We start from the raw sequence: 25478 nt of genomic DNA on the forward strand, positions 1-25478 counted from the left end.
GGACAGCCGTCAACAACAACATCAACATTCAGCTTGACCTCGACTTCCACCAACCCCGTCTCCCTCCTCTCCTGCTGTCTGGCATCGGATAAACCTCCACAATGTCGCTGTTTGGCGCGCCCAAGCCCGCGGCATCGGCCCCGTCGTTTGGTGGTTCCCTCTTTAGCGGGTCGACGGCCGTTGGAAGCCCTTCGGCACCAGCTGCCCTCGGCGGTTCGACTACCCCTGCAGCCAGTACAGCTCGCCCGTCTGCCTTTGGCGGCAGCGTCTGGGACAACAAACCGCTGGGTGCCTCGACAACCCAAGCCGCAGGTGGCTTTGGTGCGTCGACAGCCACCGCCGTCGCTAGCAGCAACAACAATATCAACAGCGGCAGCCTTGCTGGCAGCATCAATAATGCCGCTCGCCCGACAACTGGTGCCTACTTCGACAGCCTGCTCGCCAAGAGCAAGAAGCGCACCGATGGCGAGGCCGACTCCATTGCCGATGGTTCAAGCTCCGACCTGCCCAGCCTGCACCTTGGCCTCGGCGACCTGCGTCAGAAGCTGCGCAAGCTTGGTCCCCGCGGTGCTCCTGGTGCCCCTGGGGCTGTTGGTGGCGCTGCGCCGCTTCAGGACGGCAAGGCACACTACGTTTTGGCCGCGTCAGGGGTCGATCCGGGTGCGGCCGTCCGGGACCTGGGAAACTTTGGCATCTTCTCGGCCTCGCGGTCGACTGTCGCGGCCGGTGGCGCAGCTTCCATTGCGCCTGGCACTGGTGGCCAGTCCGGCGTCGGTGCTGGCTTCGCCAGGGGAGCCTCGGAGGTTGACGTCGACACCTACCTGACCAACCTGCAGACGAAGACGACCCTCAGCATGATTGCCGACGGCCTCGAGCGGTCGGTGCGCGACTTTGACAGCTTCCTCGAAGACAACGTTACATCCGAGTGGGAGGCCCAGCGCAAGCGCATCTACGAGCACTTTGGCATCAAGACGCGGGACGACGTTGTCCCCGGCACGTCGGGGACTCCGCGCTACGGCACGCCCGATATTGTTGGCGGCCCAGGCGCCAGCACAGGCGGCTTTGGCCGCCGGCGGAGCCGTCAGCAGCAGCAGGCCACACAGCCATCCAAGGCGGGGACGACGGGCGGTGCTGGTAGCAGCGTCTTTGGCCGGTCGCGGATGAATAAGTCCGTCATTGGCTCTGCAAGCCGCATCGGCGCCCACGCCTCTGAGTTTTCCGACGTCGAGACGGCCAATGCCAGCAACAATGCGGCAAGTGGCGGCGCGGGTGCGAGCGGCCCTGGTTCGCTTGATGACCGCTACACAAGAGAGAAGCAGGGCCGGCTTGCTGAAACCGTGCACCGCCTCAACGACAGCCGCATCGAGTCTGCGCCGTTCCCCATTCTTAGCGAGATGGTTGCTGTCGAGGCGAGCATTGGCGGTGATCGCCAAGCCGCTCTCGTGATCGAGGCATTCCGCGCCCTGTCGCAGATTGTCGGCGAGGACCCCGAGTCCGTCAACCAGCCACATTTGACACGCGGAGCACCAGGGCCCCGTCCACGCACATTTGCGCGGGCATACTTGGATCCTAACCCCAATAGCGCCGGGGCCGTCTCCATCCGCCAGCGTATCCTCTCTGGCGCTAACCGGTTTCTCGAGACGAAGTTTTTCCAGGAATTGGAGGGCCAGATCGCCAAGTTCCCCCAGGAGGCGAGCCTGGGGGGCCGTCCCGATGTGGTCAGCAAGATCAAGGCGTACATCCGTGTACGGGCGGCGCAGAAGATGTTGGTCCCCGATAACGTGGACTTGCAGCAGGTGCAGGGCGAATATGTGTGGGCGGTCATCTTCTACCTCCTGCGGTCAGGCCACGTCACCGAGGCGGCGCAGTACGTCAACGACAACCAGACGCAAATCCGTGGCATCGACCGTGTGTTTGCCAGCTACATCAACAGTTACGCGTCCAGTGAAGACCGCCGCCTCAAGCGCCCCATGCAAGAGCGCTGCAACAGTGACTACAACCAGCGCGCGCGCAATGCCCCCGAGGGCTCTGTCGACCCTTTCCGCATGGCCTGCTACAAGGTCATTGGCCGCTGCGACATCGGCAACCGCAACCTCGACAATCTGCAGACGGACGTCCACGACTGGATCTGGCTGCAGTTCAACCTGGCGCGCGAGGGCGACCGCATCTCCGAGCTGGCCAACGAGACGTACGGCCTTGCCGAGCTTCAGGAGACGATCCGCGAGATCGGCCAGAAGCACTTTGCCAAGAACGCACCCGGCGTGGCCGGCGGCCCGTATGCCATGTACTTTTACCTGCAGGTGCTCGCAGGCCTGTTCGAGCCAGCCATTGCCTACCTCTACTCCTTCTCGTACATCGACGCCGTGCACTTCGCCGTGGCCCTCGAGTACTACGGCCTGCTGCGTACGCCTGACGCCAGCCTCGCCGCCGCGAACGAGTTGCTGAGCCACAGCACCCGCGGCCAGCCGCAGATCAACTTTGCGCGCATGATCGGCTACTACACGCGTGACTTCCGTGCCGCGAACGTGTCCGCGGCCGTGGACTACCTTATCCTCATCTGCCTGGGCGACGACGACGTGAACGACAAGGCGCCAGCATCGTCGTCGTCGCAGCAGGCGGCCAAGTCCAAGGAGCAGTCCGCTGCTTCTGCGCTCTGCTACGAGGCCCTCCGCGAGCTGGTCCTCGAGACCCGCGAGTTCAGCAAGCTGATCGGTGACATCCGGCCCGACGGCACGCGCATCCGTGGCCTGATCGAGGAGCGCGGCACGCTCATTGCGCTCGATCGTGAGCAGGACTTTGTCAAGGCCATCACGCTGCAAGCGGCGCGTGACGCCGACGACGGCGGCCGCACCACCGATGCCGTGCTTCTGTACCATCTGGCCGGCGACTACGACACTGTCGTTGTGATTGTCAGCCGGGCGCTGAGCGAGGCTATTGCCCTCGAGATTGGCGAGGAGCCTATGCGCCTGGTGCCGGTCAAGCCGCGGGTGGACAAGGACAAGTCGGCCAGCTCGACCACGGCCGCAAGCACTCCGGCGTCCCAGCAGCCCGGCAGCAGCCTGAGCCTGGCGTCCATCGATGACCCCATCGAGCTCGCCCGGACGATGATGACCATGTACGAGCGCGACAACATGTTCCGTCGCCGCATCCGCGAGGAGACCCGCATTGCCTGCGGTGTGCTTCTGCAGATGAGCGAGATCAAGGGCCTGGTCGAGGCCCGCAAATGGCCGCAGTGCCTTGATGTATGTTGCAGCCAACCCCTTCCCACTCCCACTCCCTCTCCGTATGAGATGAGACTGACCGCCGACCATTCCAGAAAATTCGCGACCTGGGCATTCTTCCCCTGCAGGCGGGCGGCGATCCGGGCATCATTCGCAGCTTTGCCGCCCGCTTCTCGAGTCTGGCCCAGCCGGTGGCCATCAACGTGCCCAACCTGCTCATGTGGACGATCCTGTGCTGCACGCAACAGCGCGAGCGTCTGCTCGGTGGCCAGTTCAGCGGCAACGAGTCAGCGTCACGGCGTCTGGCCGACGATCTCAAGCAGATCTGCGTCGACCTCACAGCCTACACCAGCCAGCTGCGGTACCGCTTCCCGCCGTACCTGCACGAGGCTCTGGCCCGAGCGTCAGCTGACTAGTCGAGTAAAGTGCCTGGAAAGTTGTTTTGCTGTCTTGTAGCTAATATGGGTCCAAACTGTGGTTTGTTTGGATGACGCTTTTATTTGGCTGTTTTGTTTGCATGGATTTCTGTTGCTTTCCATTTTGCACAAGCTTTCTACTTTTGTTTTAGTTGGCCGCAGGAGGCTGCTTTGGAACGCACCTGCCTCGCCATGGATTTAGATACAAATACGAACTGAACGATCGCAGCTTCCCTGAAGCTGGCGATAAAAGCCAGTCAACGGCTCCTTCCTTCAAATCATAAAGCGCTCCGCCGCCCTTTCCTACGTCGTCCATCTTGCTTTGGGCTGCCTCACTCCTTCCGTCCGAGCTTCATTACGTTTGGGGGACAGAATGTCAACATGAAGTGCTTCTATCCTTTTTAGCCAAACTCATCTCCTTGCCATCAACATCACCAAACGCCATCACTACCCCATATATTGCAACATTACAACTCTGTCATCCGTACGCCATCTATTTTTCTTCGGCCCAACTACACATAGGGCGCATCGATACAATTGTTTACTAGTTATATCAGTTTCTTTCTTCCTCATTAACACCAGGCGACCATGGCATCCAAAAGTCCCAAAGATATTCGTGCGCTGCGTCGGTCGAGTCGTTTGGGGAGCAGCCACAGGAATGACGAGGGCATCAAGTCGACAGTGCAGGCGAGCCCGCGGCGCACCACTGGACAGCTCCGTTTGCCGACGCCTGTGGCGTCGACGACGAAACGCCGCGTGAAGAGGACGACGACGGCGAGCCGGAGATCCAAGTCCAAGAGACCGGCCAAAGGCAGTGCTAGGAACTGCACCGAGAGTGATGCGAGCCTTGATCCAAGCAACCACGACCATGAAAGCCTTTCGCCCACAGACTGTGCGTACTGCAGCCCAACAACGGACCATACCAGATGCCTCCATAACCGAGGCAAGCCGCGACCCCCAAAGTCACCCGGTTCTTACCTTGGTCCAGATGTCGTCTTGCAGTCTGTCGAGACCGCCCGCAAGAACGTCGATGCTCCCATGAGTGGCCACCAAATCGGCAACGAGGAACAATGGCACAACGTCGATAATATTGTCAGCATTCTGTCCAAGACAAGGGGTACGAGAGATCATTGCATTGAAGTGGCATCTATAATCACCCATTTAAGATGCTATCAAAGTGTGTTCATGTACTAATAACCAACGAGCAACAACAGAGAAAGACCAGGCTTCCCGTACCATTTCAAAGCCTTTTGTAAACATACTGCCCAAACCTGCCTCTTCGACTGATCTCCACAGCGATGCTGATACAGAGATGTTATCTCCCTCTTGCACTTATCCACCGAGCCATCAGCTACCTCAGCAAACGGCTAGCCACCCGGTCCTTCAGCCATCCCAGGACCCTCACGTACGCTTTGTCAATACATTCCCTGACTCTTACACTTCGGAAAGTACAGCCAAGTGGAAGAAGAAGCTCGCTTTGTGTGAACCGCTCGTGATACCCCAGTTCCGTCCTCCGACAATCGTGCCGGGTTCGCCCTCTTCCAACTCGCCACAGAGCCCCAGGCCAATGGCCATGCCAAGTCTTTACAGTCACTCACATTTTTCCGACCAATCCGCCATGTCTACTACGCCGGGAGTGTTTGTCTCGTCCCAGCTACAATACCCTACGCCGACAGGTCTTCGTACGCAGCACACTTACCAACTCAAAGACTTGTCGACCTCAGTTGGAGCAAATAGTATGTACTCAGTGCCATCTTCGGCTAACGCCATATCCTGGTACGGCTCTGAGAGGAGCGTCGCATCCGATGTATACCCCACAGGGCGCCAGAACATAGCCATGTGGTCCGAAAATAGCGGGCAGGGCAAGCCGTCAAGCATGCCCGAGGCCTATTTACAGCCTCCGACGCCCATACTGCGGGCAAGAGAACTGCCAGACTATACCAAGTTTCCTCCTCCGGCGTCATTCATGTGATGTAACGGCTGAGGCTCCTTGGTTTGTAATGGTGAGCATAGAATGTTTAGGTCAGGTTGGACGGGTCAGGTTGGACGGCGTCTAGACCAGGGACAGGAGTGGTACACAGTAAATAGCATTCATATGCGGTCATTTTTAGCTAGACAAGCACAAGAGGAAAGAACACGAGTTGTTTCGAAAGAAAGGTGACAGTCCCAACCTGCATTCATCGTCCCATTCTAGATAGACTTTTTAGAATAAACAAAGCAAAGCAACAGTTTCATTCCCAAAAGCTTGAAGCATTAGACAATCATTGCCAGCCGTCCCACTCTTTGTAGTAACTCCGCCCTTTCTTTATATCTTCGCCAAAAAAATGATCCCAAGGTCAAGTGTGGTTGGTACTGAAATTGATCAAGAACAACAAAAACTCAGCATCAAAATTGCAAAATATGAACATCAACCTCCACGTGGCTACGTGCTATAATACATGGCCTCGCGCTGCCTTTTGCGTCTTCCCCCGTTTCATTGTTCTGCATCGTTTCTCATGTCGAAATAAAAGACGTCGTCGTTTCGTATTGGCGGTAGTTGCACCAGACGTGGCTCATGATCGTGTGTCGTTCGTCAGACAATAAAAAGCAGAAAATTCATGCACAGGCAAGAAAGATCGAAGCAGAATCCAACTAGAGAAAGATAGAAACGAAAACAACAAATAAAAACAGCAAAACAAGAACAAAACAAGAAGCATAGAACACAGACGCAAAAACTTGCAAATATCAAAGCAAAATGGCAAACTCCTACAAGTTCCCTGCCTCTGCAAAACTGATTAGTCCTGCCAAATTGGCACCTGGTTTTCAGTGTCCTCTTCGCGGAACAAAAGACTCTTGCCGTTGATCTGGGGCTTGCTTCTAGCATTGGCTGACAACATGGGTGCCGCGGTGACCTCAACAACCTGTGCTTGCATGGGCCGCCGTACACGGACGCGCTGCGGGTAGTGGAAGCTGATAGGCGGCTCCGGGCGCTCTGTTTGCTTTTGGGGCTGCGACTGTTGCAGCTGCTTCTTTTGAGAGGACGACGGTGAGAGGGTCGCCAGAGCGGCACACCCGTTGTCACTGCCGTTTCTGAGGCCACCACCACGGCTAGTGGTGGTAGGGCTGAGGGCCTCCATAGGACGGTGGCTGTAAGTCGATGGTTCTGGGCGGAGAGTATCGTCATTCCGCTTCTCCTTTTGTGCTCGGCTGCGATCATCGTCGAGGATCATGGCATCACCGGTGGTACGGCCTTGACGGTCCTGGTGCACTACAGCAGCCGCGGCCTGCGAGCGTCTCTTTCTCTGCGTCTCCAGAGGTGCCTCCGAACGACGTTCAGAGGGCTTGACTGCAGACTTGTGGTTATAGAAGCTGCTGCGTTCCTCTTCCGAGCTAGCAGTCCGGCTTGTTTCCTTGCGCTTCTTAGACACAATACGCTTATCACCGCCAGTAGCCGCGGCTGCGGCAGTAGACACAGGGAGAGGCGGAAGAGCCTGGTGAACCCGAACAGGTGCCTGCCCAGACTTGCTCCGGGTGATCCGCGTCGTTGAAGCTGCCGAGTCATGTGCACTGTAGTCGAAAGAGGGCTGGTTGCAGATCGTCTCGTAGTACTCTGCTTCCGCAGCGGCAGCCGCCGCGGCAGCAGCATTGTGCATGCTCCGAAGGCTGCGTACACTGCCGTCCTGTCCCGGTGTCGAACGGATCGAAGGCGCCTTACGCAACTTCTTGCTGATCTTCCGCGGACTGTTGCGGGTAGGCGACCCCGAGATGACGTCGGTGCTAGAGCGGACGGCAGAGCCGGCGGGCTTTTCAACTGCAGCATCATGACGGCCGTCAACATCCTCGCCTTCATCGGCAGGAGCGCGGACACGTTTTGTACCGCGCGGTGTGAGGGTAACGGTAGCAGTGCCAGCTGGAGACGGCGCAACAGGCGACAGTGGGGTCCCGTTGATCCACGGTGCCGACTTGGGCGGCGGCGGAGGCGGTGGAGGCGGGCAGGTTGGGCATGCAGCGTGTACTTCCGTGCTAATAGGAGCATTGCTATCCGTGCCGTTGCTGGTGCCACCGCGGCTAGTAAGGCCTTGGCGCGTCGCAGGAATCGCCCGCTTGCTGAAGAACCCAGACTGCATGAGCTGCTGGTAGTTGGCCATCACCTCTTCCGGCGAAAGTCGGTCGCCACTTGGCATGTCACCAGGCAGGATAGCCGTGGCAGGCGTTGGGCCTCTTGCTTGCATGTGGTCTTGATGCTGATGCTGCTGCTGCAGCTCCAGCTCCAGCTCACGCTTCTTGGCCATGTCGGCCTCGACGGTGCTGCGTGTGCGGCGATGCAGACGCTTCGTCATGCCGTCCCAGATGGGCCCCAGGAAGCTCCGTGGGCGGCGCAAGCTGCTGCTATTGCTCGCCGTCGTAGAACTGGTGACCGCCGTATCCGCTGTGTTTGTCGATGTTATCGAGGCAGACGTGCCTGCCGAGGCAGTGGCGCTGTTGGATGAGCGGAAAGCGGAAAGCGACGGGCGAGCCATTTGCAGGGAGCGGCGGGTGCTTGTTTGGTACTCGCGGTGGGCATACGGATCCTCTCGGCCACCGTCGCCCCGACCACGAGATCGGGAGCGCGTGCGGCTGCCACGGTCATTGCTGCCACCAATGCCTCCTAGGTAGGAGACGGGCGGTGCACGACTCGCACGGTCGTTCATGGAGCCTTCGACAAATCGCGAAGTGTGCGGCCGCTGTTGCTGCTGGCTCGGTCGTTGTTGTGGCTGCAGTTGCTGCAGTTGTTGCAGGTGTGGCTCGTCGAGATAGCTTGCGCTGCTCGTCCCTGAAAAGGAAGACGGCCGGGGAGCCGTAGCCACATCGGCCTCGGTTAGGGAGGCCATCTGTGTTGAGTAAATGTATAGGAGTGTATGGGAGTGTGTGTTGAGTTCAGGATGCTCGTGAAGGTAAGGTTTTCGGGCTGGTTTTGAGTATGCTTCTTATGGTTTGGCTTTCTGGACGAGAAACCATGAACAATTGTTTGAGTAGTAGACAAGAGTGAAAAGGTCCTTGAACGGATTTGGAGTGTAGCTCGTCGAGATCGGCGGAACGAAGAACGAGCGAAGGAAGAGAGAAGCGCAGTAATAAAGGTTAAAAACACAGGAGAAGATAGAAGAGACGGAGACGAACGCCAATGTTTATTTGGGGTTCGTTGGAGTTCGTTGTTCGCTCTTTCCCAGGTCTCCAATACCAAATGAGGCAGGATTGGATTGCGGGTAATCCTCTTTGCTCACGGATCGCACTTTCCCTGCCTTGTTGGCGTAGCTGCCTGTCTTACGTCGCAATGTCGTGTCGTCCGTTCTTTGCGTGCAGTTTCCCTAACAGGAATGCAGGCGTGTTTGTGTGCTCGAAATGGGAAGCTGTGGCATTTCCAATTTGTTTGGCTGGCGTCAGTCCAGTTCCCTTTTCTGTCTGGTTGTTTTTGGAGGGTCTGAGCGTCGATTGTTTACTTTTGCCCCGTTTAAAGCCTGCGGGCCGGGCAACGACCAACCGCTCCTCATTCCAAAGGCCGCTAAACATTTTTGGGGAGACGCCTGGTCTGAAACATGAGCTCCAACCTAATTTTGGCAGCGGGTTGCATCCAGAGGGGCGCGATAGCTTCCACGTGACTTGAGAAATCCCACTTTACTAGCGAGTTTGAACAAAGTGACAAAAGCCTGTGATTTGATGAGGCTGTGAAATGCATGCAAGCTGCAGACGCATGGGTCTCGTTTCTTTTTGCTACTTTCATCTCGTTTCTGACCTGCATTGCAGTGTTCATTGATTGTTGGTGTCAGTTTTCATCCAATTTCGCTGTGCACCCTTTGCAGGCGTCGGCCTCCAGAGCGAGTATGCTTTGTTTTCGTTGCCGGATCAATAACCGTCCACAACATATTTGGCGTTGTCCCTCACTTTGCTCATGCATGCGCTGCTTGCAACAACTATGTGTTGGAGCTAGGATGTTCCCAGGCCGAAAATCTAGCTGTGGCTCGTAGTCTAGTATGGCCGAGCCTGGTGCTGTGTAGACGATAATATTGGCGATAGTATGAGGACCGAAAAACTGCACTGAAGAATTGCTTGAGCGCAGGTCGCTTTCTATGTGTGTGCAGAAAACCAGAGCTACCCGGCTAGGAAAAAGACACATAAGCCTCAGTCCGTTGTTTCTGTCGTAGTTGTCGTTGCCGTTGCCTTTGACTTACGGCCCTCTTGCGGGAAAGCCACGACTGATACAGGAGGGTCGCATACTGTGCAATTCTCATACATAACGCAAAGGAGCGTGTTTGGAACACACAGCCCGTAGGATATCAGATATACCAAAATAGATTCATATGTTTATATAGCCAACCAGAACGTTCCACGAGTGTTGGACCAAAAAAAAATTGTTGAAGAAAATTAGTCCCAGAACTCTCCTTGTCCCAGTTTGCATGAGACAGAAAACAAGACAGGAAAAAGAAACAGTTAGGGGGATCAAGAAATCAAACAAGGCAAAAGCCAATATGGAAATGAGAATTGAAATGCAAAAATTGATATAAATGGTAATGAGAGATCGCACAAGATAGGACAGTGGACATACAAATAACGACAAAAAGACAAAGCAAATCAAAAAATGTTCAATACCACGCCCAAGAAATACTTCCCAAAACGCCGTTCAAAGAAGAAAAAAAACGTGTAAGACGAAATAAAAAGCCGAAGAAATAAACAAAGTTTAATCCCGAATCCAGTCTTCGAGTCTTAAAGCGCTGTTACGCGTGTTTACGCGTGTAGGGAGAATAGAACGATCAGAGACAAAAATAAAGGAACGAATGAAAATGAAAAAATAACCAAGGAACATGTCTGCGGGGGTGGTGGGTGCTGTCCGTGTTCGTGTCAAAAAGCAAAAATGCGTAAGAAATCGACGCCCGAGGCCTTTCCATCCGACTTGTACAATGCACAGAATACCAGACACCAAGACACCCTTCACCAAACCCGTGGTAATGTGGTAATTCCGTAGGATGATTCTGCATCCAAATGAAAATGTGAATGGACGCCATTGACTAGGGCCATCATCAACCAGCTCGACCAAGACCAAGTAGTGCCAAGAAAGGTTACTCCAGGTTTATAATGAAATCACCAAAAGGACTCGAAACCTCTTTCCTCCTTTCTTTACCGGGTGACCTCGCCGTGCGCCGTCCAGACGGAACCGTCAGCACGCTTCCACCAGAGCTGCTCATACTCATGCTCGCGGGGGGGCTCAACCTGCCGAGCGTGATTCTTGACAGCGGTGTTGGCTGCATATGCCTCGGCCACAGGGTCCAAGTTGTTGTACTGGCCATAAGACCGCTTCTTCTGCAAAGCTGGCGCCGACGGAGCCGACTGGCTCGCAGGTCCAGACGAATGCGCGATAACAGGCTGTGGGAGAAGCAGCTGGCTAAGCGAGGGGACGCGGTCGCTGTTGGGAGACGTGGTGTGGTTGTGGCTGCTGGGCGGCGGCGGAGGTGGTGCCTGACGCTTCTCGTCCTGGAAGGAGATCATCTCGCTGAGAGACGGCAAAGTCAGGGTCTTGGACTCGGCGGGAGAGATCATGCGGCTGTCCGACCGATGGTCGTCGGCGGGCTCGATCGCCAGAGGCGCAGGCGTGTACTTGCTCGAGACGCGGCTGTGGTAGTCAAACGACTCGCGCTTTGGCGATGGTGCAGGAGCAGCCGCAGGCGGAGGCGCCGTCGTGTAGTGTTGAGACGTCGGGCGATCCTGGTAGTACGAGTGGGAGGAGTTGGGAGGCGGGGACGCAGTGTGGACATGAGACGGCGACGGAGACGGGGCAGAGAAGGACGAGGTGGAGTGGTGTTGGGCGTGCTGAGGCGGTTGCTGCGGTTGCTGCGTTGGCTGCGGCTGCGATGGCTGCGCGTACGAGTGCGTTGGTGCGGAGTAGGTCGTCGGCGATGGAGGTACCGATGAGGGCTGTGCAAAGGCGTTGGGCTGGTTGCCACCGAACCGCAGGTGGGCGCTGTTGGTCGTGTGCGGGCCACCAGAGCTGGCGCCGAAGCCTGGAGGCATGGACGGGCCGGACTGCGGTGACGGGGCAGCACTGTGGTGGTAGTCGGTCATAGATGGGCGGCGCGGGGTATGGTTGGCGTCGGGGACGTAAGGCGTGCGGTTGACGCTCTCGGTGCTCATGGAGCGGGCGCGGTAGTCGGCAACAACCTCGGGCGTTTGTGTGCGGTGGCGACGAACGTATTCGTCCTTGGCAAGGGCGTCGCCGCTGTTGCTGGCAACGCCAGACGTAGACGACTTGCCCTCGCGGCGGCGCATGCGCACATCACGACGGATACGGACACGGCAGCCCTGCTCGGCGACAGTACGTGACAGAGCAGTGCTCTCGGTGAGACCAGGGAACTTCTTGGCGCTGAAGACCATGAAGTCGTTGGACTTGACCTCCATGCGCCAGTCGAACGACTCGGGCGTGTGGACAGCGCCATCTGGGTTCTCCTTGTCGAGATCGGCGAACTCCTTCGTCTGCTCGAACAGGTTGAAGGTGAGGCGGTAGCGGCCCTCATGGCGGACAGACAGATCGGGGAACAGGAAGTAGCCGACCTCCTTCGGACGGTCGAGATACGCCATGCCAGAGACAGGCATGCCGGTTAAAACAGGCGGGGTGGCAGCCGAAGGCGGCTGCAGACGGCCATGGGCAATGACGCGAGCGTGCTCGAGCGTGGCAAAGAGGAAGAAGTTGGCGTTGTAGGTGAAAGTGATGTCCTTGGCGTGCTCCATGGAAGGGCCTTCGAAGATACGGAGCTCGACAACGGGAGGCGGGTCAACTGGGCGACGGTCGGCAGAGGCTGTGCGGTTGTTAGCGGTTTACATTCAGCAATTCAAATCGAATCTTTGCGTTGCCCGTTGCTTTCGTCTAAACGCGACATTGTCGTCCTGCCGTGCATGCGTACTCACATTTAGGACCAGCACCGCAGGCGCGAGCACGCTCGGGCTGCTGAATGACCTCGAGATGGTACCAGAGGCGACGGCCACCACGGGTCGTACGGTCAACAATGACCGCCTCCGGGTGACCGACAGCGATGGCCGGGGCGACCATCGTGGGAGGAATTATGCTGGGTTTGTGGAAGAGTAAACGCGGAATGTGTGTTCAATGAGCGCGTGTCTTGTTTACTTTCATTCGTCTGAGTAATATCGTCGGATGTCGTTGGCGATCGTTCGTGTCGACGCTTCTCGTTTCGTTTGCTTCCACGTTGTTTGTCGCAATGTCGACAACAAAGTTCTACTCCGAATGTCTATAGAGAACCTATTGTCAATGTGCAAACCGCGAGACAAGGGCCGGTTTGCCTCTTTTTTGTTGTTGTTGGCGTGAAAGGCAAAAACGATAGAAAAAGAAAAGACAGAAAATAAGAGAGATCGAGGAAGAGGAGAGGAAAGAGAGCAAAAAGACGATGGGGGTAGGAGAGTTGAAGAAGGAGTTGGGGGGGTGTGGGTAAGGAAAGCGAGAGGGAGGACAGCCTGGGAGAGGGCAAGAGAGTGAAAGAGCGAAGGAGGCCAGCGCTTGCCTTTTCCTGGGAACGAGCCGTGGAGGGTAGGTGCTCCTTTTGTTTCTTGGTACGCTAGCGTTTCTATGAATGGAGTCCGGTCGCAGTCTCGCAGTGTCGGTCGATGGCTCGTTGCTCGCTAGTGTGGAAATGTGGGTGTGGATATGCTTTTATGGCAGGGGGCGGGGCGTGATAGGGCCCCGGGGGCCAAAAAGGGGGCGTGAAAGGGAGAATTTCCTGAACAGGCACCTCGTAGGGGTGAACATATTAACACGGGGCGAGGCTCCTTCCACATACATCGTACACGCACTGTGAAGGCAGGGGAAGGTGCGTATCGTGAAATAGAAGGCGCGTCTTGACGTTCTGAATACTGGGAAAGAACGACGCAGATGCGCAGCAATGAGCTGTAAGAGATTCTTTGGTCTTGTATGGCACATGTTGGAAGCCAGCCAAGCAAAGAGGGAGCAGAGACAGATGAGCGGACTGGGGACGCGCGACCCCAGAACCAGATCCAGGCCTGTGGGCTGGACTGCTGGAACCACTGAACTCTGGTTGTTGGGTGAGTTGTTATTGGAGGACATACGCCGACAGGAGCGGAGAGCCAGAGCGCAGTGACCAGGTGAAAAGCAGGAGCAGGAACCCATGCACCAGAACCATGCCCGAAAAAGAACGACAGCAGGGAAGGAGCCACCGCCTACTTCATCCTCAGTGGAAGAGAAAAGTAGGGGTGGGCTAAGGTGCGGGGGTGTGGGCTTTGCAGATGCAGGGGGTGTGGACAATATCTGGCCGGGTTAAACCTGTGCAGGACGGGCATTGGAATGCATCAGAGGAAAAGGAAGGAGCCCGGTCAGCGCCAGTAAGAGACGACTATTGGCATCGCCTTCAACGATCACTTAAAACGAAAGAAAACAAAGAAAAAGAATACGAGCCGAAGAGGCTGATGACGACCAGGCATAAAGGACGAGCCCAACAGACAGCGGCGGCAACGGCGAGAGCGTAGGCGAGGGGGACAGGTCGCTACAAAATTGAAACGTTGCCAGAGGACAATGGGGAAGGACAGCTGTGACGTGCGGGATGCGACCCGAACGTCCTGTTTTTGGGCACACAAAGTACACATATACCCAGGCGACATCCCGACAATCAGGAGAACCGAAATGACGCCTTGTGAGAGTGCCCACACAGCCAGAGCCCCCGAGGCTGAAGGGAAGCGAGCCCGTCCCAAATTTCAACATTTCAGTAACTTCGTAAATTCAGCAGGGAGCACCAAAGTGAAAGTGATCGTCGAATGAGGCCATAATAAGACACAAGGGACAAAAACAAACACTAGGGTATGTGGGTGAGAAGAATCGGAGATATTGGAAACAAAAAAAAGATGGCTGAAAGAATCGAGCCAGGCGCAGAGAGGATGCTCGTAAAACGCCCCGTACAAAGAAGAGAGATGTTCTAGCCAGTGCGAGACATGGGCCTTGCAGGTGACCAATACCGTGTGCCTCTGGCAGCAATTGCAACACACGCCAGTCTGTTTTAGGACTAGCGTTTGCCTTACTCTGTGGCCCTGGACGGGTCCGCCGACATGCTGTTGGCCAGCAGGTGCCAAGCGAAGGGAGCAGCGCAGAACAAGTGGATCAAATGTGGGGCTCTTTGGGAGCAGTTGAACAGTGCGACACTGCAACGAGGAGAGCAACAAAAGGCGACGAAACATGTTGATGGTCGGTTTGAGCAGCTTAGTGTAATCTTTGTCAGATGCATCCTGGAACAATACCCGGTTGCTTGCACAGAGGCTGCATGCACGACGCACAGGGGCACTAAGCATGTCATACTTTGCTTTGTATGACGAAAATCGAGCATTGAAATGCGAGGAGGCGGGCGTGAGAAAGGTGAAATTACAGGTGAATTTACAATGTAATACTCCGTACAGGTAGTCACCTTCACCCGTCCAGACACGTCCAGCGAAATAAACAGCATTTGTGCATGGTGGATGGGGCTGTTTTGATCGGGGACTTTTTCAATAACATGCGATTGAGATGCAATAAGATCGCTCCTTCCCTCCTTTAAAAGCACATTTTCGCTTTACTTCATATTTCCTTTTAATTCAAAATGGACCCATGCCTTTTGACATGGAATTCCCAGTACCAGAGCGACGGAGACCAACATACATTGCGGAAGAGGGTGAAAGGATTGTGGACTTGGCTTTTGTGCGTCCTGCGTGCGAGGTTGGAATGAACAAAGCGTCTGCAAACCCGACGCCGTGGCAAGCTGGTAGCACGAAACAATAGCCCATATACGCGTATGATACGAAAGAAAGAATGAAAAGAGGCGAAATGAAATGAAATCCGAAATAGGAGAGGGGGCGCCCAACCGAGATGAAGACATCCGCAAAAAGTGTTCAGAGTAAGGCGTGTTTCTGTTTTGGGTTTGTGCAACTGTCAGAGCTGGCGAAGCGAGGGCCAAAAAAGGTCAGTGGGAAGCGAGAGAAGAAAAAGAAAGAAAAGAAACCATGTGAGCGGTCGGTCCTGGACAAATGAGAACTGACAGAAAAGATACCCAAAAACACGCGACGAGAATACAAAACTTAAAGCTGACGGCCTCTCCCAAAAGAAAAGAGCAGCCAGTAACCGCTCCGGGATCGACCAATAGCCCCCTCTCGTACGATGTACTCCGTACACGGTCTTGCCCCCTACAACGGAGAATGTACAAATTCAGGCAAGAGCGCCCTCGACGGGCTGGAACAGTGGCAAGGGGCCTGGACCTGGGGCTCTCCTGGCCCCAGGTCTATGCAGGGCCCGCCAAACCCCTTTTAGTTAGGCTGCGGGCAATCATTGGCGGGCAATCATTGGAGCTTTCTGAATGGCGGCAGGGGAAGAAGGGGAGAAAATGGTGTTTGTTACGGGCGAGGTGGACCGAAAAGTATTGCAATGCCGAAGAACCGTTGGCAGCCCGAAGAAGGCCACGCACGGAGCATTGCATATTTTACGGTGCCGACGAATGAGAAGGGGGAATGCCAGCGCCGTTGACAAGGAGAATATGGAAATTAACGTCAGAGAAGGGGGGACCTTGCAACCGTTGCGTTTGTTTGGCTTGCGTGTTGTGTGGACGAAAAAACGACCGTTGCGAGGCAGAGAGGAAGCAGGGGAAACGAAAGAACTACGACATGCAACGGCGCTGGTCGAATTCGGACAAGACCAAAAAGCTCGAATTGGCATGGGCATATTACAGAGTCTGTCGTCGACGCAACTCGTGTTTGGAAGAGCACCTTACAAGCGTGAGGATCAAAAGTGCATTGAGATGTGGCGATGTTGGACCTGTCCATATGTCTCTGTTGGCACTATATTTGTTACGAGCAGCTGTTTTCGTCGTAGTTTTTTTTTTGTTCAAGTTCCTCCATCGAAGGCAGTGGAATTTTATCATTCAACCGTCGGGCTGTCAAAATCGCACTATGTATGTCGATGTATGTCGTACGTGTGTTATGTCTTTGTTGCAGTGTCTGTTGGCTGTTGTTTCTCAGTACCAGCAGGCCGTCGCTTTCTTGGAATTCAAAGGAGTTGGGGAAGACGAAAGAACAGACTGCGTCGATCAAGAGCAACGCCTTTTGCTATTTTTTTGTCGCTCTGTGTTCTTCCAGTCTTCTAGACAGAGCCACAAGCGAACGGCGGAGGCTAAGCAGACACGCAATTCTTGTCACATTCTATTCTCCAACGGTCCTAGATCCCTCCCGCGGACGACTGTCCTTTGTCCCTCTTCTTCTTTGACCTGTCATTTTCACAAATTCCTCAACCCCCCCCCCCACCCACCAAAAGATGCACGTCTGTGGCTCGGATGTGAAGCGAAAGTAAAAAGTACGGACTACGAAGTGAAAAGTGCTCAACAAAACCACACGACAGAGCCCATGGCTCAACCTTTCTGGAGACTCAAACAAAGAAGGCCCCTCCCCCTCCACCCAGACACTGCACAGGAACAAGAGGACAGGCTTGCAGATAACCAGAAACAGGAGCGACCTGGCGACGTTTGGAAACGAGGAGGATGCACAAGATCACCGTCAGAAATCCTGGTGAGAGCTGGAGTACCTGCGTCGCACGTCGTATGTTGTGTGCAGAAACGGTATCTTGTTTCTTGGACCAAAACATCCATTTCCCATACTTGGAATTTTCTCGGCTTTGGTCTACAAAACCCTTCCCGCCAATGCCACCCAACATGGGTGAACTTCGTACGGAGTGAGACTTGATGGCCTCAGTCTCAATGACACTCTGACATGCGAGACAACGAGAGGCTTGGACACCTCGAGGCTATCGGCACTGTGCATTTTCGTCAAGTTGGGCCATGCTCTTTTTGGCATGTCCCCGGCCTCGCTGCTTTTCATTGGCCTATTTCAACATTCCCCAAAAGGCTCTCAGCTCTGGTCCCCTCGCTTGCAAATTCGCTCCTCTCTGAACGGTGTCAGGGTGTCAATGTCAATGGTGCGCCACTGTCATGCCATGCCATGTGTCGCAGCGAACCCCTTGCTTGCCGCCACACCGCTTCAAAGTATTTCCAACTGTATATTGAAGCGATTACGATGCTCTTCTGTTTTGAGTCGCGTTCTCTTGTGCAGTCTCCACTTGAATAGATATATGAGTTTGTCGGTCTTTTGCTTGCTAATTGAAAATATACGAAATGGGCGAAATGGACAAATAACCGAGGACATGATATGTTACTTTCCAAGAGTCTCGTTTTTCTTACATCGTAAGATAGTGTTTTGGACCCTGTTTGGACGCTCTTGCGGTCGATCGCTGCGCCTTCATTCATATCTTTTAATTTTTTTATTTCCTTTTATTTCCTTTATTTACGACGAATGAACAAAACGATTTAGTGCCAACAGAGGCGCGCAGAATCGCTCCAGAAACAGAAAGGCGCGCTTTGACTAGTGCCCTTTTTTGAGTAGCATGCTCTCCCGCGCTAGCCCGCGAGCCAAGCGAGAAGCGACACGGCCGAGATGGACAAACAGACCCCAAAATGACGGGACCTGTAACCGCTGGAGCGGGTGCTGTAGGAGCCAAATAACCCGCCACAGAGGGTCAGGACACCATCTTCTGGGGGGAGGGGGGGGCGAGAACAGGGTGATGACGGCAGTGCGGCATGTTAGTGGACAAGGACACGCTAGCTGTCAATCAAAACAAGATGGAAAGAACCCCCCTGAGTTTTTGTCATGTGGAGCCGAGCCGACTGGAAAGTACGAACTATTGGAAACCGACCAAGTACCTCCATGTATGTACTGTCGCCAGCCACATCCCAGCAGAAAGGTACAAAGGAAACCGAGGACGTGGTGAACTCGGAGAAACCAGTGTACCAAAAACAAAAGAGGGGCATTCCTTCCCAGTTCAGTGGTCAAAGCAAAAGCCCACTCGCCCTTCTTCCAACTAAAGTCCTTTTATTTTCGTTTCGGCCGTTAAGCCTGGAACAAAAGCACGGAGCGACAACGGGCGACATAAGAAAGGAAGACAAAAGTACGCGGCATATGGCGCAAGAAAACACGCCGGAAACTCGTACCAGCGCACGAGGAACAAGAACCCAGGAGCATTACGATACAAAAGATGTCGTAAAAATATCCATCCTACAAGGCGCTAGAAGGAGTGGGTGGCCTTGCAATTGTAGGGTCTCCCAAACACGCCAGCTTGGTCCTTTCCCCAGCACCGCGCGCCTTGCCCCAGCAGCATGGGAGAGGGAAGGAAGCAACCAGCAAAGGGCAGGGTGAGCAGGAACAGGAACCCCGTCAGCTGTTGGAGAGTCACTAGCCACGTTCTGACGTTCCTTCCCTCACTCTCACAATGTCCAGTGGCTCCAAAAGGAAGGAATTATGGGCCACGACAAAACACCAGGCGACTGCGGCCCCGCTGTAGTAGAGTACGAAGTGAGAATACGACGCTGTTACAGGCCATTCATTACGGAGTTGTTTGGTAAGAGGGGGAACAGACTGACAGAGTATCGTGGTTGCGGAAGGGGGCAAACGCCGGTGAATGAAGGATAACGAACCAACAGTGGAGAGGGGTGCCTGCTACTCTGGGCATCCACGCTAGAATACAGTGTGCACAGTGGGAAAGAGCGAGAGGAGGGCCCAGAAGCTGCACTCCAGCAAGCTCCGTCCAATGAGAAGGAGCAACACGTCGCTATTCCCAAAAGAGAAATTGGCCGTCCAGACTTGGATAAGGACGATAAACAAAAGACAAGCGAAACGACAAGCGACGACTAGCGAACCGCTGACCATGAACACGAAGAACGACGAAGCGCAGAAATGGAGAAAAGACGACGCGGAAGGGCGAAAACAACGCGGCGGGGCGTGCCAACGAATACGGCCAACGAGCATGACAAAACACGTCCGCAAAAGGCAACATACGACGCCAAATCCCGAGAGCAGTTCCACACAACCGAAAGTCAAACCAAGATATGCTTTTGCCACTCAAAAAGACGCAATCACGCAGTGCAACAGATGGGCAGCTGGACAGTCAGACAGACAGTGTGACTGTCAGAGGAGTGGGGCGAGGCGAGAGGATCAACAAAATTGGGGGACCACAATTCATCGTCGTCGACATGCTGGAAGGGGAAACTGGCCGCATGAAAAAAGGAAAGAAAACTAACGGATGAGCATTCTCCAATTTCCTGTGCCCTTTGGTCTCTCGGTGAGGCAGCTCTCGTTCAACGGTCGTTTGTCTTCGGACGTTTTCCACACAGCAAAACTGATAGGTCAAAATGGCTTATTCAGTCTACATGCGTGGGACTACAAGGGTGGGAGAAGGCCGCCGGCTGTTGCTTTCTCAAAGACTGTGTTTTATGACGCGGCCCGGGACGGCCTTGGACAAGACCTTCAAAGGCAACAGACGACGTGAAAAGGGAGAACAACCGCGTTTCTGCAAGGGGAGACATCTGTTTCCTTTTCCCTCCCTGTAGCCTCTCAGGGTCTACTCAAAATCCCTCGTGGCTTTCTCTGGTCCTTCGACCGGGCCGGAAAGCATAAACGCTCCGACCGAGCGGCCTGTACGCCGTCTATGTACGGCGTGCATCGATCATGTTGTCGCCTTTCCGTCGGTCTCTCTACTTTTAAAGACACGGCCAAGAGAGTCGCATGTCAGGAGCATGCAAATTCGGGTCTGGAAGAACGCGACTGAAGACAAAGGCTGCGGTGTTGAGCCGAGTCGACTTGCTAACCTTGTTTCGTCACTTTTGCCCATATTTTTTTCTGTTTTTTGGTGTACTCTCTTTATCCTCCTTCTGCTTTTGCTTTGCCCGTCAAACAGTCCGTGCCCTTTGCAAGCCATAATGTCTCCTCTAGGACATGCGGACGCACTCCCTTGCAGCTGCTCGACCGTTCGAGACATAAATCTGCGCACCTGTGGGGGCGACCCACGATACTGCCAACAAGTATTCCGTACGAAGTACAGCAAGTGCAACAATTTATATCTGTGTGAATTTGCTGCTTTTGTATGTCGTACTCCGCATACTGTTGTGCTTTCATCCACTTCCCACCTGTGTCAACTCGGTCTAGCCCACCCTTTTCTTCTTCTTCTTTTTGTCGTCTTCTTCCACTTACCCCTCTGAATGCCTCCACGTAGGCCCGGTTCGTTTCCATTTTCTGAGTGGAAAAGGGGAAAAGACAAAAGTTAAGAAACGGCCGCTTCTCTTGGCTCGTACGACGTGCGCTGCCTCGCTTCGTGGCCTGTCTTGATTTACTTCCCCTATCACAACTCAGCGGCACACTTGTTGGAAATCGCGCGGCTCTTGTGGCTCCCCTGAAGTAAAAAAAAGCCGTTGGTCTGCCACCTTTTGGCCCCCATGTTGCGTTTGCAGAACAAGCTTACTCGTATGTCGTACAGAGAAGAGAGGAGTACTAGAAGTCCCCACCCAGATCCAGCACGGCAAAATACCACACCCGACGAAAAGTGTGAGATTCTCGACGGATGTCAACTCCGCGTCGCCGGTTCTCGATTCCAGCCCTTTGCAACAACAAGCCACCATCTGCAGACTGGCAGGGCGGCATCCGTTCCAGAGATGGTGACTCTCATTACCAAGATCAGTCAGTTGTCTCGTTTTCTGGAACCTGGTGGCGTGAGAACGGTCTGAGGACGGCCTGTGGCCCTTCCTTCGTATAGCATGTCCTGGTTCTAGGGCGCACGACGGTCCCATTACTACGTCCTGGTACATTCGTACACAGCCGATGCATCATGTAGGTCCTGGTCGGTATTGGCACGCATTCACGTGTTTATGCACTTCAATGCATTGTGCACGGTGGGCAGTCGGCATTTCGAATCATGGCTTTAACTCAGCCGAGGCCGTGACCAAAACAAGACATGTTGGGCGACAAGAAAGTCAAAGACAGTAACCGCATCGTGAGGTGCCAATTAGAGTTGTTGCAATGTCTCAATATACTCAGAGCGATGAAGAAATGCGAAAATACATGAGAGCCTTCTGAGAGGACGTGGCCACCAACTCCCCAAGCTTTCGTTCATCAACGTCGCTTCACCTTCATAGACGCTGATTTTGTTCCCGTTGCTCTATACACTGCTGATTTTCTTTCGCTCGTGTGCTTCAAATCCTTTCCATGCTCTCCCCGTAATCAGATGCGCAACTCTCACATCTATCCGCACATCGACCCTCCAAACTCTTGTCCCGTTTGGCTGAGACTTTCTGGGACCGAACACGCCACGATTCAACCCGAAGGATGGCTAGCAATCTATTTTCTCATCTTCTTCCCGTCTTGCAAATGCGCCCGTAGCCCATACGCCGTGCTCTTGTTGGATCTCGACGCAAAATTATACACACCCCTTCTGTCCATCCCGCGTCTCGCATGCCTGCTCGACACGCTTCATATCCCTCTCCCGTCCGCCTTTATTCTTATTTACTTTTCTCCCATGTGGCAGACCTGCAACCTTGCCGTCTTCTGGAACGCTCTGGGCAATCTCCAACCGTCACTTCCTTTCTGTGTCTCCCTCCGTTCACGTCTTCGTACTCCATCGTCGTGACTAGGAGACCAATAGCACGTGGGCATCCATGTTCTCGTCACATACCAGAATTGTGATTATACGCCTCGCCTGTGTGATTGTTTGATCTTTTGTAATTTCATATTATTATTTTTGGATTTTTTTTCTTTTTTATTTTGCCTGCCTGCTTTCCCAGTGCTTCTCGAGACAGAAATCCCATGGCTCCGTCTTTTGAGACTCCGAGACGTCCAGTTCCCCCTTCTTTCATCATCCTGACGTTGACGTGCGTCCCGCATCCAGCGACTATATTCTCGGAATCGACCTGCCGAGCGCGGTTGCTGGCAGAATAAAATTATGTGCCCATGAAAAGATACATTTCTGGCTTGTCATCGGTAGCCAAAAGAACCATACGAGTTCCATCGGGACACGTCTTGTTGAGAATGCCTCGTCAGGTGACTGTAAACGACAATACCTCGTCGAGACTGGCTGTTTGCTATATCCACACATCTCGCATTAACTGTTACTTAGGAGCGTGCTTATTTCCAATTGTTATAAAAATATCCCAAGTCCCAAGCCCCAGTGCCCGGTCGGATATATGCATGAAGCTATACATGAAGGTATAGTAATGATAGTTGTAGTATAACGGGCATGGGGGGTTGCAGTTTCGTTAATTTGAGACGGTGGAGAGAGGAGAGGAGAGGCTAGTATCTTATTTCCTTGATTTTCTTTTATTTACCTTGTTGTTTGATTTCGATTTATTATTATGTTCGTTGTTTCCACGATATCGATGCAGTTTTTGGAGAACATACCTATGTAAGAATAGATATTACATAAAAAAAAAATGACGAACAAAAAATCCACCTTTTTGTTGTGTGCTTCAGTTGCCGGTTTTACTCTCCCATGTCCCGTCAACGTCAACCTCACGTCACCTTACCATCCACGCCCTTCTTACTTGCTCGGCTTATTTATTTTACCCAGTTTTGCCGTGTCCCTGTCCCCTGCCCCTGGTTTCTCTTATTTCTGGCCACGGAGCGGGATGGATTTTCTCCATCAACCGCATCGCGAGGACACTACACAAAAAAACGGGAATGCACTTTATGTCGAGCAATGTATCCCGTCCTTTGGGCACACAACAGGGGCTTGACAGGACGCAGACGGGCAAACAACCGGTGGGTGAGCGGGTGTGGCGTTTTGGGGTTTTGGATTTTGGATCTTGGATCCTCTCGGCGATGTTTCCGGTCCCGAGAAAAAGACAAGAAAGACTGCGAATCCGTCCACCAAACCACACGCCCTAAAGCGACTTCGAATCGTTCACACGGCTGACAAATATTCCAGTCTCTGTCCTTTTTATTTATCACGCTCGTCTTACACCTCGTACGGCAAGCTCTGCCTAAAGTGCATTTTGGGGCCCTACATCCTGCGGACGTTCGACCAGGCTCGAGGGAGGCCTGGCCTGTTCTCCTGCCGTGTGTGAAGTGACGGGTGTGGTTGACACACTCTCTATCCTTCTTCGCTGATGAATATGGCGTCCCGCCACCCAATTTTGCCCCCCTCTCAAGCCACTGACGCACCCTTATGCCTTATACTCTGTGGGCTTTCTCCGTCGCACGCCCGGGGTTACATAAAGCGATTCATTTATTTGCTGTCTTTCCAATGCCCGATAAAGTGAGAGGAGAAAGGAACACGGCCACAACCAGGCCCCTGGTCCTCGAGCTCTATTTCCTCTCCCTCTTTGTAGGTATTATCCCACAGCACATAAATTAAGTTTTGGACGAAAAAAAAGTGTCCCGCCAAAGCCTTTCGGCAGATTGTGTAGATGCATTTCATCCCCCAAAAAGGCCAACTGGTTTGCAGGTCTGTTTGGGCATTGCCAGCCTAGTGTTCGTCTGTTTCCAGGGTACTTCTTTGGGTGTTTAACCGGGGTATCACAAGAAAATGTAAAACAAAAAGGAGGCCAAACTACGGTGAAAGACCGGTCTGGCCCCAAACATAAAAAAATGATGTGTCTGACGGACATAATCCTCGGTATGGAAGTGAGGTTGGTATAAGTGACCTTTCTGGTGACACCTCTTTGTTTTGGTAGCGCTGGGGTGGTATCGAATAGCGGTTGCCGGAGAAAAAAATGGGCAGTGTAGGATATCATCCACGTGTGCGTTTGATGACCCGGAGGAGAGGACAAAAAGACAGAGAAGCCGGGGCCGGACGCATATTGTTGTTCGAAGGGGATGAGACTGTTAGAGTCCGCAATTAATAAAGATCCAAGCAGAGACCGCGCTGAAAATGTCTCTACTAAATTTGACTTATCTTTTGCTCCTGGAGACGAAGAGAACGGACGATGTATCCGTCACCACGACGATGTCGATCCTACCGGACTTTGCAACACGACCCAGCCCGGTGTGTCGCTTGTCAGGTTGTGATGTGGGAAGATGCACATCCTGTAAAACTGCTCGAAAGTGCCGTGACAGCCCAAGCTTGAGCTGTCACCTTTTATCCAAGCGTCCCGATCGAAACCATGGCGTTTCTACAAGTGAATGGGACTTACGTAATAAAACAAAAGGAAACGATCAAGGTGCAGCTTGTCATTAGCCGGGCGTCTCGCCTTTCGTCTGGTCACAGCTTCAGGGGTCCAAGCCCACCGGCATCCCTCGGCCGTGCATTCGACGACCGGGCTCCAGATGGGTGATGGGGTGTATGGGTATCTACCCTGGGAAGACGATTCTATGGCCCTCTCAATGTTGCTGTATAACTCAGAGTGTTTGTTTACTTTGTGTTGTATTTTCCACGACGCTTTCAGGCCCCTGGGAGATTGAGTTTTCAAGCCACACAAACAACCTACTCCTCCTGCTGTAGGCACAAGCACTCGTGCTGGTATGGCCACCTACGAGGGAGAGCTGAGGATCTACCGCGTTGAGTCCGACCTGGCATATCCTTAAAAAAAACGCCTCAATAGAGTTTCAAACCAATCGACAAACGCATCGATACTATGAGAACGTCGCAACGAAAGCCAGAGACCATCTAAGGATCACCGTAAGTTCCACTGCCTTGACATATATCACATTAAGCAAGAGGCACGACGTTGGCACCTAGCGCCACGTCCTCTTATAACAAACCATACGGCGTGACAGCTTGCAACGGGAGAGCTTGACTTTCTGGCAATGGTTTAACTAAATTTCAAATTACATAGTCATCTGCATGTGCATCCACCCCTCATTATACATTACTAGCACCGACGTTGTGTAAGCCAAGGCCGAGCTGCTAAAGCTGTTAGTTGTTAGGGCTGAAGTGAAGCAGGACGAGGTGGCCCTCGGCGTGCTTCATACTTCTTGAAGCCTCGAAATATCTGATCATCATAACGAGTGAAACCAACAATTGGGGTATATCCAAAAAATGCAAACAATA

The 25478-nt window shown here is 53.7% G+C and overlaps 5 protein-coding genes across 5 annotated transcripts; 3 read left to right on the forward strand and 2 right to left on the reverse strand.

Annotated features, from left to right (window-relative positions):
• Positions 1–101: 101 nt before the first annotated feature.
• SPSK_08381 (nuclear pore complex protein Nup93) lies at positions 102–3637 on the forward strand (the record flags this gene model as incomplete). The annotated part of the gene is made up of 2 exons (XM_016734980.1): positions 102–3242; positions 3317–3637. 2 exons carry the CDS (start codon positions 102–104, stop codon positions 3635–3637), a joined length of 3462 nt encoding a protein of 1153 aa, XP_016588229.1.
• A 588-nt stretch (positions 3638–4225) lies between these two features.
• Positions 4226–5609, forward strand: SPSK_09244 (uncharacterized protein; the record flags this gene model as incomplete). The annotated part of the gene is made up of 2 exons (XM_016735820.1): positions 4226–4754; positions 4852–5609. 2 exons carry the CDS (start codon positions 4226–4228, stop codon positions 5607–5609), a joined length of 1287 nt encoding a protein of 428 aa, XP_016588230.1.
• Positions 5610–6411: 802 nt separating this feature from the next.
• SPSK_08763 (uncharacterized protein) lies at positions 6412–8487 on the reverse strand (the record flags this gene model as incomplete). Its single annotated transcript, XM_016735351.1, has 1 exon — positions 6412–8487. The coding sequence occupies one exon, from the start codon at positions 8485–8487 to the stop codon at positions 6412–6414; it is 2076 nt and encodes a 691-aa protein (XP_016588231.1).
• Positions 8488–10765: 2278 nt separating this feature from the next.
• Positions 10766–12689, reverse strand: SPSK_08845 (velvet protein; the record flags this gene model as incomplete). The annotated part of the gene is made up of 2 exons (XM_016735431.1): positions 10766–12438; positions 12548–12689. 2 exons carry the CDS (start codon positions 12687–12689, stop codon positions 10766–10768), a joined length of 1815 nt encoding a protein of 604 aa, XP_016588232.1.
• Positions 12690–20934: 8245 nt separating this feature from the next.
• SPSK_10930 (uncharacterized protein) lies at positions 20935–21222 on the forward strand (the record flags this gene model as incomplete). Its single annotated transcript, XM_016737162.1, has 1 exon — positions 20935–21222. The coding sequence occupies one exon, from the start codon at positions 20935–20937 to the stop codon at positions 21220–21222; it is 288 nt and encodes a 95-aa protein (XP_016588233.1).
• Between the last annotated feature and the right edge of the window lie 4256 nt (positions 21223–25478).

Source organism: Sporothrix schenckii, assembly GCF_000961545.1.
Source record: "Sporothrix schenckii 1099-18 chromosome Unknown Cont44, whole genome shotgun sequence".
NCBI lineage: Eukaryota > Fungi > Ascomycota > Sordariomycetes > Ophiostomatales > Ophiostomataceae > Sporothrix > Sporothrix schenckii.